At 46.8% G+C, this 15,755-nt stretch overlaps 2 protein-coding genes across 12 annotated transcripts in view; one reads left to right on the top strand and one right to left on the bottom strand.

Moving 5' to 3' along the window:
- The window catches only part of LOC144316975 (uncharacterized), a 92,543-nt gene extending 86,025 nt beyond the window's left edge, over positions 1-6,518 (top strand). The window contains exons 3-5 of one of the 2 annotated variants that reach the window (XM_077902749.1): positions 3,638-3,816; positions 4,799-4,904; positions 5,087-6,518. In XM_077902749.1, coding sequence (XP_077758875.1) covers positions 3,638-3,816; positions 4,799-4,904; positions 5,087-5,101 — 300 coding nt within the window. In that variant the 3' untranslated portion in view covers positions 5,102-6,518. Of the gene's footprint in view, positions 1-3,637; positions 3,817-4,798 lie in introns of both variants that reach the window. The other variant, XM_077902748.1, reaches the window with a different exon arrangement.
- Positions 1-15,755, bottom strand: part of TRAF3IP2 (TRAF3 interacting protein 2) — a 41,833-nt gene that overhangs the window by 9,792 nt on the left and 16,286 nt on the right. For 9 of the 10 annotated variants that reach the window (XM_077902742.1, XM_077902743.1, XM_077902738.1 and 6 more), the window contains 3 exons: positions 7,958-8,144; positions 4,035-4,213; positions 1,920-2,008 (listed from right to left, as the gene is read on the bottom strand). In XM_077902742.1, the coding sequence (XP_077758868.1) occupies positions 1,920-2,008; positions 4,035-4,213; positions 7,958-8,144 (455 nt within the window). Of the gene's footprint in view, positions 1-1,919; positions 2,009-4,034; positions 4,214-4,336; positions 4,462-7,957; positions 8,145-15,755 lie in introns of those variants that run through there. The other variant, XM_077902747.1, reaches the window with a different exon arrangement.

Genomic DNA, 15,755 nt, shown 5'->3' with positions numbered 1-15,755 from the left:
TAAGGCCAACTTCTCCACACAGCGACTGTTACAGGCCAAGCTGTGTCCCCCCCACCCCCACCCCCAACCCCAAACTTGTTACTTGAAGTCTTAACCCCCAGTGCCTCAGCGTGACTGTATTTGGAGACAGAGACTTTAAAGAGGTGAGATAAAATGGGGTCATCTGGGTGGGCCCTGATCTGATACGACTTGGTGTCCTTAGAAGAGGAGATTAGGACACACACAGAGCAAAGACCAGGTGAAGACACGGGAAGAAGACGGCCGTCTCCGAGCCGAGGAAGCTGTGCTCACATACACAAGCCAAAGAGGAGGCCCAGAAAGAAACCAGTGTTGCCGACACCTCAGTCTTAGATGTCCAGCCTCCAGAACTATGAGGAAATAAATTTCTATTGTCACCGTAACCACTCTTCTTGCCTCTTTAGACCTGGGGTGGTAGCGATCCCTGCGGTTGCCGGTCCCAGGATATTGCTCTGTTCCCTGTGGATTTCTTGAAATTTACCCAGAGCTTTGAAAAATAGTCCTTTCATTGAACTTTCCTTAAATTATCCATTAAGTGCTTTCTATCTTCCCCACACCTCCCCCAACTAAGGGGCTCTCAATGTATCAACATAGTAATGTAGCTGTCCAGGGCGGGCTCTGTGATTCTACTCCAAGGCTTCACAGTCATCAGGATCAGGGACAGATTTAAATTCTAAGTAGCCACCTGATTGTTAAGGTCATAAAAACCTGTCCTCTCCTCCAATCAGTATGCTTATTTGGAAATGACCAATAAGTAAGATATTTCTGAAATGTGGGTCTTATAACCTGTAATTTGATTTTATGTCATGGTTGCCACGGTGCTTTCTTAATCTAGAAATGAGAAACTGAAATGTTGGTTTCTACACAGTCATATAAGTTGGAATGTATACAGCGTAAGCATTTTAAACTCGCAGACACTCCTGTTTAAAAAAAAAATCACAGAATAAAGAAAAGAATTCGATGAAAACTGTTAAATGATGCTACGCAATCATTAAAATGGACACGTAGCTACTAAGTATTCCTTTTTTTTTTTTTTATCCTTTAACATTCCGATTCCTGGATATTTTCCTTAGTTTTTCATCACCTTCTAGAATTCACTGTCACCGAATACCCAGAGCGGGTCTCTGGGAAGGGAAAGAAGTGATCTCAGTGTTTTAGGAAAGCCAGCCCCCTGAGCGGCCTCCCGAGGTATTTTATTTATCCTACAGAAGAACGCACATGACTAAGCTGTGCTGCTGGAAGGCGCTGCAGGCGACTTGGGCGCGTGCTGGCTGAGATCTCTGGGGCCGGGGTCACGGTGGACGCAGGGCGGGGTCGCCCAACTCCCCGGGGCTGGACGCCACCAGCTGAGAACCTGGCCCCTGTGTTCCTGGCCCCGAAGCGCCGCAGCCGCCCCAAGGCCTGGAAGGAGGCCAGGCCCGGGGCCTCGAACCCCAGGCCTCCCAGGCCACCGCCCCGCAGACGGGCCTGGTGCGGCAGCAGGTGGCCGAGGAGCCTGCGGCCTCCGTGTCACAGGAGTCCGGGCCAGAGCACTGTCGGCTCGGCGGGAAAGGGCGAAGGAGAGCCCGGCGTCCTCCTCCGGCGGGGGCCGAGCTGCGCTGCTGGTCAGCAGGGAGTAACCCCGTGCTAGCCTGTTCGCGGGTACCCGGGTGGGCAGCCCAAGGAGTGTGCAAGAAGGAGCGCCGGAGACTCCGGAGAGTTAGAGGTCTAGACGCAGTTACCCACATCCTTAGGCTTTTAGTCCATCATCACAGAATTCGGGCAATACCGTTTAAAACCTCAACAGTTACATACATATATATATATATATATATATTTTTTTTTTTTTTCCCCTGCCTCTGTTTTTCTTCTCACTATACTCACTTTCATTGTTCCGTCTTCTCCCTGGGTAAAATACTTACTGCAGTTTGGAAGCCATTGACCAGCAAAAAGTTCACAAACTTCACCACCTCCATGGCTGTGTCCATAGAATAAGTGATAAAGACTTTCCCTAAGAGAGATTTTTCACATTTAATAGAGACTCGTCAAATGATTCTATTCCAAACACTTGTAAATCACATGCAGTGGCTTTTGTCTCTCTAGAATAATAGAGTGAAACTCTGGGATGGGGGTGGTCCCAGGGCTTATGCCTGCAGCTGTGGGAATTGCTGTTCTCAGGACAGAGATGTTCAGGTCCCGGCGGGCCGGGGTCCCTGGAAGGGAACGCAGGGAAAGAAGAATGCTGGCAGCCCGAGACAAGCCAAGGAGGTCTGCTGAGAAACCACATGATGCGTGAACAAAATCCGTCACCCAGAACCCGCCGGTCCTTAGGATCAGGCCACCTCCCGGTGACTTAGACACACTTGGCACAGGGCCTAAGGAGGACTCACAGCGGGCCAAGAAGCTGAACCTTGCTAAGGGGCCACCCAGCAGTGTCCTCTTCTGCTCGATGCTCTCTGCTGCCCCGAACCCTTGCTCGACAAGGCCAATTAGGGGAGAGGGAGAAAGTGGCTCCTTGCCCCCTCCCTCCCCTTATCCACTTGCTGGTGGGAGAGAGGCCAGGAAGCTGGGGCGCACTAAAGCACAGCCCAGAACCCCGGGGGCTTGAAAAACAGATGCCACCTCTGGGCACCCAGCGGCACCGGCTCCCTGCCTCCTCCCTGGGTCAGCCTGGAGCAAACAGATGGCGTGGTGCCCACAGTGTGACCCGGGCAGGATGCAAACCCGTGTTTTCTCGGGCTGAAATCTTCTGGGACGTTATCTGGCTAGCGTGTTAATGTGATAGATGGGTAATCTCGGTGTTGTTGGCTTTTTGTCGGTTTGGACAGGCTCAACCTCAGGAAGTCCCTGGGGCAGAGTCTGGGGGAGAAAGGAAGGCTAGAGAGAAAATACAAGTGCGTATGCATTCATCTATGCTTGGGCTCTGGGTTTTTTTTGAAGCAAATATCTCAAATAGCCGTGAGCACCCGGTCACATTGACTCATTAAAGCAGCCAGGCACACTGACAGCACTCACTGTATTCTTAACACCTAACACTCATCCAGTCCCCATGTAAGAATTTGGGGACTCCTTTACAGATTATAGTAAGATCAATATGATCTACAGACGGACATCCGGCTTAGAGCCCATGCCAGGCAACATCCATTCTCCAGAAATGCTCAAGATTAAAATGTGTAAGATTTCAAGAAGATTAAAAAATATATATATATTTTGAATGATCCTTGCCATACAAATCTTCCAGAATCCTAAATGACTAGCGAGCACAGACTCCCCGGATAGGCGTTAGCAAATGCAAAAGGCTTAATTTTCACGTCTAGTTCAAAGAGGCACCCGGGTTTGCAAAGGGCTTCTTGGAATCACCTGAACTTCTCTAGCAAGCACAACAGAATATTACAATTTCACAAGCAGTGGCTCTTTTCATAAGATTTCTGGAACTTACTGTCCTGCCTGACCTTAATATGAGAACATCTTGGTGATATTTCAACATTTCTGGTTCTGGCTGCAAAATATGGAAAAAGAATCATCACCTGACACTTAGTCGAATGTTTCTTTAAATAAAAGCCTTACTTTGCATTTGGTTGTAAAGCAGTATGGAGAATGTGAGACCACTTTTTCCAAACAAGATTGCTCATTCCTACAGGAAATGACCTCGTTCTTGATGGCTGCTGCTAATTTATGGCGAAACGCTAGGTCCCTGGCCAATACCACATGGACATCCAATCAATTTACCCAGGGACAGGTCCACTCAAGAGCATCATTTAGAAGAGAGAAGCACTGGGGTTACTTGTCGTTGGAGTTTATGTTTAAGAAAATCTCGTGGTAAGCATTTTGTGAGTATGGCTGGTACTGTCAGGATCCTAAAAACATCCACACAAAATGCCAATTACTTTGTTTTTTTTTTTTTTAGCAAAAAGTAAAAAAGTATATTCCACTGTGTGTATGAGAAATCCCCGAGATCATAGATGAATAATCATCAAGTACTCTCAAAGTATAAGACCTGACAAAAAGAAGGAAAAACAACATTGCAAACAACTTACGTAATTCTTCTGGCAAGTTGCTGGTTTTCAGAGTTCCTCTGGCTGGAAGGTTACTAGGGGGTCTAGGGACAGCAGCTGGGGGTGGAGCCTGGGGACCTTGTGGTCTCAACTCGGCAGGACACTCCAAGGACTCCTCAGGAACTCCGGCTTGATTTGGTGGCTGGTTATACAGTTGGTCCCTGGAAAAGAATACACTTATAGTAGAATTTTCGTAGGGTTTTTAAAAAATTAATTAATGAATGAATTAATTATTTTTTCTTTTACAAAGGCAGACCCAGAGGGAAAGAAAGCCTTTAAGATACCAGTGAGCCAGCTATCTCTCCTCTGCCTCCGCTTCTTTTCTGAGCCAGAGGGATGAGTGTTGCTTCATTGAATTTTAGTCAATAAGTAATCCGGGCTGGCTGCCATATGTAAGGACCCGTGCTAGGGGTCGAAAGAGGGAGCGGGATTCGATTTCTCCATTCAAGGACTGTCTAATTGGGAAGATAAGTGGTGTGTACAAAGGCAGACATGGTCACCAATAAAACCAAGTAGTATAATGGGTGACATACAGGTTGATGTTCTAGGCATTCAGATGGAAAGACAGGACTTTTAGCTCATGATAGATAACATTTAATTATGTATCAAAAGGTAGAAAAGGACTTGCGGGTTTCAGGTCTTTATGTTGTTGCTAATATATGGATCAAAATCTGATTTGGAAGACCCTTTAGAGAAGTTTCTACCAACTTGTTAAGTGGCATCTTTATTATTTTTTTGGTTGCCAGTGTTCCCATGAACACTGTGCTGAGAATGACCAGAAGCCCTCGTGTGAGATTTGGAAAACCAGGAGAAGTGGAAGCCTCGCTCCTGCCACCTCCGGGGCTTCTGTTGGTAAGTGCTGCCGTAAGGTGCTGAGCTCCTCAGGAAGCATCCCAGTGTCCTATTAACCAGCTTCCCATGTCAAGGGGAGGACACAGGCATCCATCCTTGGCCAGTGCAGAGCTAGCAGGCATAGGATGGATCCAACACCTCCAGCGGCGGTGGCTTCCTGATTCTAGACTGTTCCCTGGCAGCATGGCCTCACATGAAGAGCTCTCTAGGGGCCTTCTGATCTTGTGCGTCTCTCACGGTGACGGAGGAAGCAGCTTCTTGGGTGTCCTGTCGTGTGGTGCTGCTCTGGGGTCATTCCTGGAAGCCTGGCCTAAAGCTTGCTCCTCCGACCTCCAGCAATCCTGTAAGTGCCCTCTTCCCTGTGTGAAATCCCTTCTGCTGAAAATAACTCGAGTTGGTTGTTTTCTGTAACTGAACCCTGACTGATAGGGGGACCACCACTCAATTTATAATGTTTTATTTCCTTAAAAAAAAAACTCTGAAGGACATGTAGCAAAATGTTAACGTTTAAAACTCAAGGGAGCAGGAACATGGATGTTTGTTATTTGTTGTATGTTTGAGATTGTGTTATAATGTTTTTTTTTAAGATATTATTTATTTATTCATGAGAGACACAGATAGAGAGAGGCAGAGATAGAGGGAGAAGCAGGCTCCCTGTGGGGAGCCCGATGTGGGACTTGATCCCAGGACCCCGGGGTCACACCCTGAGCAGAAGGCAGACGCTCAACCACTGAGCCACCCAGGTGTCCCTATTTTATAATTTTTTAAAAAGACTTTATTTATTTATTTCAGAGAGAGCAAGAGAGCATGAGCAAGTGGGGTGAGGGGCAGAGGGAGAAGCAGGCTCCCCACTTAGCTGGGAGCCTGACATGGGGCTCGATCCCAGGACCCCAGGATCATGACCTGAGCCGATGAAGGTGGACGCCTAACTGACTGAGCCACCCAGGCGCCCCAAGGTTGTTTTATGTTCTAAATTTTAAAAACTGTTTTGATTACAAAATCGATGTGCATATGACCCAGTTTTTATAGATTGTTGCATATGCTTATATTTTTACCCAAAAGAGCAATAAATACAATTTTTGAAAGTCTTATGCAACAGGACTTAAAATAAAATTGCACATAATCCCAAGTGTGCTATATTTCAAAAGTGTGACTGTTTGAGGACATTATTTTTATTTTAGATTTTTATTAATATATAGGGGAAAAAAGCCCTATAAAATATGCCTTCATCTAATGGGGATCCAGTTCCATATCCTTTTTGCATTAAATTCCATTGTACTGAGAGTTGCTTGGTTGTTATAAAGGACAATTACTCATTTGATAAAAAAAATGTTAAAGCTTCATTAATTTAAAAATCTTCTGTGTAAAAACAATATCATGGATGTTAATGACAGTAAAGTTTCCGTGTCCAGGTTCCCTTTCAAATTTATCAGTAAGAGGAGGATTGGCTTCATTACCTGAACTTATTTTTCATTATTCCTAAAATGATAAAATAAACCCAAGGAGACCATAGCAGGCTTAAATTGATCTTACAAGAACAATTACTCTGTACTAACTTTGCAATTCTTCTGTAAACCTAAAAATATTTCAAAATAAATGTCCTAAAAGAAATTACTATTGCTTCCCCTGTTCAGTGCCAGTGGGCGTGTTTCATAAAGATGCTTAAATTTTGTTTTCTTGGACATTTAGATATTTCTTATGCAAGAGTTCTTGCCTTACCTGGTCGTAAAAATCACATTTTCTTAATTTCATTATTTAAACTCCATGTGATTTTTTCGAAGTTTATTTAAATCTCTACACCCAATGTGGGGCTTGAATTCACAACCCTGAGATCAACAGTTACATGATTCTGTGCTTGAGCCAGCCAGGCTCCCCAATTCCATGCGATTCTGTTCTCAAAAAATAAAGGACCTTTCTGGAAAGAAAATCTGGAATGTGTGGGCTTTTGAGGAACAGGGGAAGAGGGCGTGTGCCTTATCAGCCATTGTAAATAGAATGAGCTTTTTTCTTTTAATGGACTGTCTGAGCTAATTACCAACTTTTGCATTTCTGAAAAATCTGCTTAAATAGGACCTTTGTATCTCATTCTGTTCTTAAAACAGAATATAATTTTGCACTGAGCGTATATAAAAATTGTGCTTCAGCAAGAGCAAACATTTCATCTACTCTTCGATTTTGTCTTAAATTAAGAAGTTCCATTTCTAGGAGTCCCTCCTCTGTATTTTAGATCTGTAAATCAAGAGAAAGGGAAAATGTGAAGAAGGGATCAAAGGAGAACAAGGAGGGGAGAGATGCCTGAAGGTCAGATTAGACAACTGGTCTGGTCAAGCAAAACCAGAAATGGTTTTCTGGAAGAAGGTATAGGGAAGACCTGACAATGGCATCCCATGCAAGTGGATGCTTAGATTATAAGAGATAACAATGGGCTTTTAAAAAATGCTACTGAGAGCTAACAGAGGGTACAATTCCAAAGTAAAACCTGGGTTTAAATGAGTGTAGCAACGAGGGATAGAAGCAAGAATTTCCTACTGGTGGAAGTTAATCACAGTAAAAATAAAAATCTCTTTCTGGGCTCAGAGGCCAGGTGACCTGGCAGCAAAAGGAGGGGGTGTCACGTGGCATCTTAGGGGCCTTTTCTTGGAGAGAATTTTGCCAAGTAACCAGTGGTTTTGTGTGTCTGGTGAACAGATTCTCATCCATCAGCTTCCATTTCGACCTGACTCAAAGAGTCTATGCCCCTGTGGGGCTTGATCTCTACCCTGGGTGGCAAACCAACGGAGAGTTTTGACACATCTTGATCCCATTGGCGTCATTCTTTTTCCCATTAAAAAAAGTCTGAGGGGCCCCTGGGTGGCTCAGTGGTTGAGCGTCTGCCTTTGGCTCAGGGCGTGACCCCGGGGTCTTGGGATCGAGTCCCACGTTAGGCTCCCTGCAGGGAGCCTGCTTCTCTCTCTGCCTGTGTCTCTGCTTCTCTGTGTTTCTCATGGATAAATAAATAAAATCTTTTAAAAAAAGGAAAAAAGTTCTGAACGTTGGCCCTGTCATAGCAGTACCTCGGGAGCCCCGGGGAGGAGTGGTCTCTCTGCGTGGGCCTCTGGTCCTGGTCCCAGGGGCTGGGGTAGTTGAGGAGGACCTTCTGCACGGGGTGCAGGCCCCTGACGCTGGCTCCGGGGAGGGGCTGCCCACGCACAGCCGGCTGGACCACTTGCTGGTAGGCCGCTCGAGGGTGGTCGGGGCCACCTGTAGGCGAAGACAGCAAAGTGATCAGGGCGGAATAACTCCAGCTCCTTCGTGGGAAGGACTAAGCTCACTGCCAGTGTTTGTCTCCGTACGGCGGGTTCCAGATATCACTTACCACCTCTGTAATGTTTGCCATATTTCTGTACTATTATTTACTTGATAGTTTTTGTTAAGTTGAGTCATTTTTTCCCTAAATAAAAACATCTGTGAAATCACGAGTTTGCTGTTCTAATTGGAAAGCACAGAGCTCCACGCAGGCCTCTATTTTAATAAGATACTTAAGATAATCCAACCATGGAAATCCTCTCTCACACCACCATCCCTACCATAATTTTCCAAGTTTCTGGAATCTGAGACTAGGAGAAATTATCTCCAGAGTAGATGCTTCAGCTACTCTTCTTCTTTCCTTCCCCCCAACGGGACATCTCACACACACACGTAAACCATTGCCTTAGGAAAAAGTAAATGAGTGATGAAAACTTGGCTCGTACCTCTGGGAAGTCACTAACCAGTTGGCAACACCTCCCAACTTACTTGGTCTTCTCTTGTTAAAATTGACACGCACTCCAGGCCATAGCAGAGGGAACAGGGCAGGCCTTGGGGCACAGCCAGGGCTGGTGGGGACTTACGGGAACATGTAACCTAAGAGAAAATGGGTCCCGGCCAGGCCCTGGAGCAGCAGGGTCCCAAGGGAAGAAGGGCGCCTGCCTGAGCTCATGAAAGAAGAGAACCGAAGGCCAGAGGAGAAATGCAAGACAACCAGGAAGGGTGAGAGGGCTTCCCTTGAGGGAACTGCCCAGGTCCCCAGGGGCTCAGGAGTGGGAAGGCTACGCATGGAGATGCGCCTTAGGGGTGGGTCTAGCCTACACAAGGGTTGGAGAGAAGCAAGTGAATGGATAGTCCTGCAGTGTAAACCCTGAGTACCTCCTAGTGATCCAAGCACTGCCACCTTTGCCCAAGAAGTTGGATGACCCAGGAGGCTTAGCAAGTTACAACAAGAAGGAACCTTGCATTTCAAGATAACATTTACTGGCCTGTATCCTTTTTCTGATAATGATGATGATGATGATGATGATGATAATATAGTTTTCTTGCTGTGAGGGTAGGACACATGCAGGAAGGTAAATCGAAATAAAACTAGCAACCAAGCAAATCACAGACAAGGTAGGTGGGAACCAGAAGGTAGTGGGGGTGGGAATGTGGCTGAGGATTCTATTCTTCGAGTGGCAGCCAGCAGCCATTGACGTGCCTGGGGACATAACCTCAAGTCACTGCCTCCGGGTCTCCACCATCTGACTCAGGGAACTGGGCTGGGTGGGCCTGGAAATGTGTCCAAGCCAGTCTCCCAAACGTGGTCACGTTCCCTGGGTTCAATCTATTGTCTGCTTTGACACGGGACACCAGCCAGGTCCTTCCCGTCCGTCTCTCCAACCTGGGCTGTGTCCTGGTGCTGCCCCCGATGCCTGCCCTGCAATTGCTTAGGCCTGGCCTCAATGGTAGGGGCTGAAGGAAGGGCAGGAGGATGAAGGGATGCTCTGGGATCCGTGCCAGCTCCCTGGCTTATAGAGGACGTGGAGAGCACCTCCAAGAGCGGGGAACACAGGACCACAAGATGAGATAGCCCACAAGAATTTGTTTCCTGGCCTTCCCAGGGGGTGGGGGGCAGGTCACATACATTCCAAGAGGTCGGGATGGTCAGGTGGGATTTCAGGGCAGCAGGACAGGTTGCTAGAAAAGGGGAAGAGTGCCCCTGCCATCAGGTCACCTGGTGGAGGCCCAGCCCTGCTTTTAGATGAATCTTGGACGAGTGGACCACTTACAAAACCAGCTGCAGCTACAAGGAGATCTCCTCGTGCATTTAAAATCCTCCCTGCACGATTGGATCCCTGCCCCTGCCCTTGCCCTTAGCCCCTCATATGCTTACCAAGCCCCAGCTATCCTCCCTGGTCATCCTTCTTCTTGAGCACCCCAAGCCTGTCCCTACCTCTGGCACCAGGAGATGGCCATCCTCTCCGCCTGGAATGAGTTTGCACTCTATCTTTACAGACCAGCTTCTTGTGGTTCTGGGCTCAGCTCAGATACCACCTGTGCAGAGAGGCTCACCCCCTCACCCAGTTGCCTTATCCTACCCACCCCACCATCCCCACTTTATTTCCTTTATAGCATTTCTCATATGTTTGAATAAGCAGGACTCTTGTCACCTTTTTGTCCGCCTTCCCTACTAGCCTGTAAGCTCCGTGGAAGCACAGGCTGTGTCCGCTGGCTGCACGTCTCCGAGCACCGCGCTGGCCCACAGGGATGCTCCACCAACAAACCAACGGACACTGAATGGTTTCAAAGCCAACTCCCCACACACAGAGAAGACACGAGATTGGCTACTTATCTGCAGTCCCCACTTTTTTTTTTTTTTTTTTGGTATTTTTTTGGTATTTTTCTCCCTCCGATGTAGGAAGGAGAAAGACAAGGTAAAAGAGGAGAAACTCTGCCAGTGGCCTTGGAAGTTTTTAATGTTTGCAGCCATTTTTTAAAATCCCCGTATCCATTAATAAGTGGCTAATAATGTTTTATTTGCTTTAAAAAGGACTACCAGGCTCTAATCATAGGGTTTGTTTCTTTTCTAGAGAGCGGATGTTCATGCTCTTAATCAAAAGCCTTTGAATCAAGGTCATATGATTTCTAACAGATTATTTCCCGCACAACATGTTTTTGTCTCATAGCAACAAATCGTGTCATTAAAATCACTAAGGCATGTGGGCTAAGGTTTGATTAGCTGTGACTTTCATTTCTGAAATGGCCACCTGCGGTAGCGACTACACCGGCTTACTTAGGCGAGCAGATGAAATGCTGCACCTTACCAGTCTTTAAAAAAATTGACAGTAGGGCCCCCGATGCCGTGGCTTTGATTGTTTAAAACAAAGAAATATTGAACCGCAGAGGGTCCATCAAAAACCAGCCTTCCCTTTTGTAAGTGAAATCTGGTTGCGTGGGGAATTGGCTCAAGGGAAACGTTTATCAGATGAAGAAGTATCTTTTCGTTGCTCGTGTTTTAGTCATTCTGTTCCACGATTTTGACCAAACCTCGCCCGTTTGGTCAAAACCGCCAATAGGCCATCGTGGCTGGCACTTCCTGAACACTCGCCACATGCCGGGTACTGGGCTAAGTTCCTCGTTTGGGATGATGGAGTTCACTTTTCTGTTTTCCGGAAGCCTGACTTAGACCCCAGCCCGTGCCCGAGCGCTGCTCGGTCCTTCACCGCTGCGCAGCTCGCCTTGCTCCGGGCCGCGGCCTGCTCCTCGGGCCTGCACCAGGCCAGCCTTCCGGTTTCCCGCCCCTTCCTACCCTTCCGATTTCAGCTCACATGCGTCCTCCCAAAGGGGTCTCCTCTCACTGTCCTATTCGTGCCCAACAGCCGGTTTTTTCCTTCCCAGCGCTTCCAACCGGTTTTCTTCGCTGCTCCCTGCTTCCTGGCTCCCCAGGCGACTGCGGCCTCTGGGAAGGGCCACCTGTGCCTTAATTGCCGCACCCCCGGGGCCTAGCGGCGGCCTGAGGACATAAATATTTGTTGAATAAATTGATAAATGAATGGACGGGTGCTGTGGCCAAGTCCATTCACCTCTCTCCTCCTCCCTGAGATCATTAAAGACGGCCTTTCCGGGCCTTGACATCACGAGGGCCGTGCTCCCCATTAGGGAGGACTCCTCTCCCCGGGAGGCAGGGGACAGGCTTCTTTGTGTTCATTCAACAAATATTTGTTGAACTTCTCTTGCTAGCCATGCAGTGAACATAGATAAACAGGATACAGTTTCTCTGGGTAGCTAAAATAGGGAGAAAGAGAAAATCTGTGTGTCTGTGGGTGTCTGTTTTGAAACACAAACCCACACTTGTTAGTATGTGAGAAGGGGAGGCGTGCAAGTCGGCAGCCGCCTACTTGGCAGACTGAAGAAACACGGCCCCGAAATATCTCCCCCACTGACTCTGTCCTCGGTCCCTACGATCCCATCCAGAGACTTTATCCTGCAGGAGCTGGAGGATAGAAGGTGGGACGGACGGTGGGACAGTGATTGGCGAGCGCGGGGGCTCCTCCACCCGGGCAGGGTTAATCACAGGACAAAAACCCAAATCTTGCACACTCGTACATGGGTGCCCAGAACTGTGTGTCGTTCACCAATCCCGTGATCCTCCTGGCCTGGGCACACCCGGTCCTCACGCTACTAGCCTCCTCACCACTTGGAATTTGTAAACCAAATCCCAAACGAGGTTTTCCACTTACCAGTCAAAACATCCCACATTTTTCTTCCTTATTAAGAATGGTATTAGGGGAGTGCGAGAGGGGAAATAAAAGCCGATGTTCAAGTTGTCAAAAAGCACGATGATAGGACGCAATCAGTTTGGCCAGGAAACAAAATGACCAACACACACTGTGACCGGAACAGCCACAGCTGGTTACAGCTGTGGTTCCTGAAAGGCAGCTCCTTTCTTTATCGTTTCTTCCATCTGGGTAAATTTTTTTCCCCTTACTTGTAATTGTACATGCACTCTGGCAGACAAATAATCACTTTTTCGGGTTCCTATGAGCAATAGTGGGCGTATGCCCACAGTTTTATTTTATCCAGTCTTCTTGGTAGAGAAAGCAAACATTTTTATAGTAAAATAAGGGCTCTTTAGATTTAATACATCCTCCCCCGCCCCCCGCCCCCAATTATTTGCATCATGGGTTTCATTTGATTGCAGAGCCATGATCTCCATTCTGGTGACCTTCAGTGGAAGGATTCCGAGACAATCCCAGGATTCTGAGACCCTTCTCGGGGGGCGGTCGGGGGGCAGGAGGGAAAACACGAGCTCATTCTATTTCTGCTTATTCTCTGCTCATTTTCACCGGCTTTGAACTTTTTTTTTTTTTTTTACATAAAAGGGGTGACCAGGAACCATCTCTGCTTTAGCTTGCAAAGACGAAAGTATGCCATTTGCATGGTGATCATTATTTATTTATATTTTCATTAACGGATGAGGAAGTAATGCTCTTGTAAAGCCAAGTAGAACCACGTAGCCATGGTTTCCAAGGGCACGAGCATCCCTTAGGTGAACAGCTCTTTTGAAGTGGTTTTGTTGGCAATTAAGTGCAGTTATAGTCCTGACAGGAAACTAAGCATTTGTACACCTGCCTCGAATGCTTAAAATCTGTGTCGGCGGGAGGGACCTGGGAGGGGGCTGCAGGATCCACGTAAGTGATAACAGTAATAACGAGGACCGATGACCCGACCCTTCCCATCCGGCGCCTACCAGCATATTATCTCATTTAATCTTCAGAGTGACCTTCCCGGGGGCCATTGGTGCCCGAGGCCTCATAAAGCTTCCTGGCTTGCAGTGCCCTGAGGAAAAACTGAAGCCCGGGGCTTCCCGGACAAAGCTGGCCCAACCCTGACCCCCCTCCCCTGGGATTAGATGCTTCTGGCAGCCAGGCCAGGCCAAAGACAGGCTCAGGGGAATGAGGCTGCTGCACACTCTCATTTCCCCATATTTTTCTTTCTTCAACGTCTACTTATTTTTAATTATAAAAAAATAATACCTTTTTGCTGTAACCAATTTAAGAAAAGTATATAAAGTTAGAAGGAAAAGCCTGAATCCCCTGCCCCTCACCCCACGCCAGGATCACTGGCAGCAGTTGAGGCCATCCTTCCAGACTTTTCACAGTGTTTAAGCCTCTATAGCTTTTAAAAATAACACATATGGAATCAGCACTGCATCTTGCTTTCCCACTTCATCTTTTTTATGTCGGAATTACGTATTTTATTCTAAGTAACACCGGCCTAGCAGTCCGCTGTATCAATAAACCACAACCTACTCGTCTGTCCCCGACTGAGTGGCATCTGAGTTGTTTCCCTTTTCACTCTACTACACCGATGCTTTACCAAACCTCCTTGTTCATGGTTTTTTTTTTTTTTTTTAAGATTTTATTTATTTATTCATGATAGACACAGAGAGAGAGAAGCAGAGACACGGGCAGAGGGAGAAGCAGGCATCATACAAAGAACCTGACGTGGGACCCGATCCAGGGTCTCCAGGATCACGCCCTGGGCTGCAGGCGGCGCTAAACCGCTGAGCCACTGGGGCTGCCCATGGGTTTTTATAGGCCCATTTAGGGTTTCTGAGGGAGAGATCCCAGAAGTGCGACTGCTAGGCCAGGGAAGCAGAGTTAGAATTCTGATAAACAGTGAGACTGCCTTCCAGAAGATTGTACCAATCAACCCTCCTACGAAGAATAGGTGGGGGTGTTCGTTTCCCCATAACCCCACTAACTGTGGAGGTCATCCGAGGGTTCTTTTTTTTTTTTCTCTCTGTTTTGCACACCTCATTAGGAAAAGGATATCTTAAAAAAATTTTGCATCCGTACATTTTTCTTAAATTTAGTAATTAAATTAAATTTAGCTTGGTTTCACATGCTTAATGTTCGTATGTCTTCTGTGCATTATTCCCTTCTCCTGCCCGAATTCTCTCCTCTGCCTTTCATCAACTCTCCTCCCTCCCAGGGCCCCCAGCAGCCCTCTCCTCCCCACTTCAGTGGAAGGGAATAGGGTACCCGGGGAGGACAACACAGCTGACAAGAGAGAAATCTCATAGCAGATATTAGAGCCTGAAAGAGTCTCCAGTCAGGGATGTTTGCATTTTCAAAGAGTCTGCCCAGAGGGGGCAATTTGTGCTCACCTCCCAAGACTGGACTGCTCATGGTGTCATTTCAGGCATCAACACACACACAAAATATTTGCAAGTGGGAAGATCTATCTGGGATCCTCAAATCATACTGAGTTAATGCTTTCTTTGTCTGTCACAATGAGGCTTTCTCCTGTTAGTGGATAAAGGGAAGTGCCTGGGACTTAATAGCACAAAGCCCTAAGTATTCAGACTTCTACACGTTAATCTAAGGAATTAATCGGAAATGCAGATAAAAAAGTATGTACCTGATGTTCGTCCTAGCTTTGCTTACTGGATCAGAAACTGGAAACTATTTACATTGTCCAGTAACAGAGAGTAGCTTCAAAAACAAGTTGATGGAATCCATCCGATAAAATACGGCGCAGAATTTTTAAATGATGCTGGAAGAAGTGACGGAAAGTCACTGGGAATTATTTTAACTTTACATCAAATACATATAATCTATTTATATATATATATATATATATATATTTTTTTTTTTTTTAAGTCAAACCCCAATAAGGAATTATAGTTAGGAGATGGAAATAGGGATGGGACGTTTAGGCACATTTCAATTTTGCCAGCAAACATATATTGTTGCGGATCAGGAAAATGATCTTTAAATGCAGATTGTAGAATGTTAGAAAGTAGTTTATGGCATTATCCTCACAGAATTATCCCCTTTGAACCTGGAAATCATGGAGAAATAAATCCGCCCTGACGCTACCAAGGTTCACTCCTCAGTGATTCATCCCTAAGGAACTCTGCAACCACACCCGTCCTATTACTGGGCACTTAGAGCAAGCAGTGGTGTCCACAACCCCCAACTGGTGACTTCCCAACCTCCAAGACTCAGGGTCCCGGTTTTAGGCCTCAGAGGCTCCTTCTCCCTGAGCCCTGCTGCTTCCACAGCTCCTGGC

The sequence above is a fragment of the Canis aureus genome, chromosome 7, assembly GCF_053574225.1.
Source record: "Canis aureus isolate CA01 chromosome 7, VMU_Caureus_v.1.0, whole genome shotgun sequence".
In the NCBI taxonomy this organism is placed as follows: Eukaryota; Metazoa; Chordata; class Mammalia; order Carnivora; family Canidae; genus Canis; species Canis aureus.
Note: the sequence above shows the minus strand (reverse complement) of the source record. Positions and strands in the feature narration are given on the sequence as shown.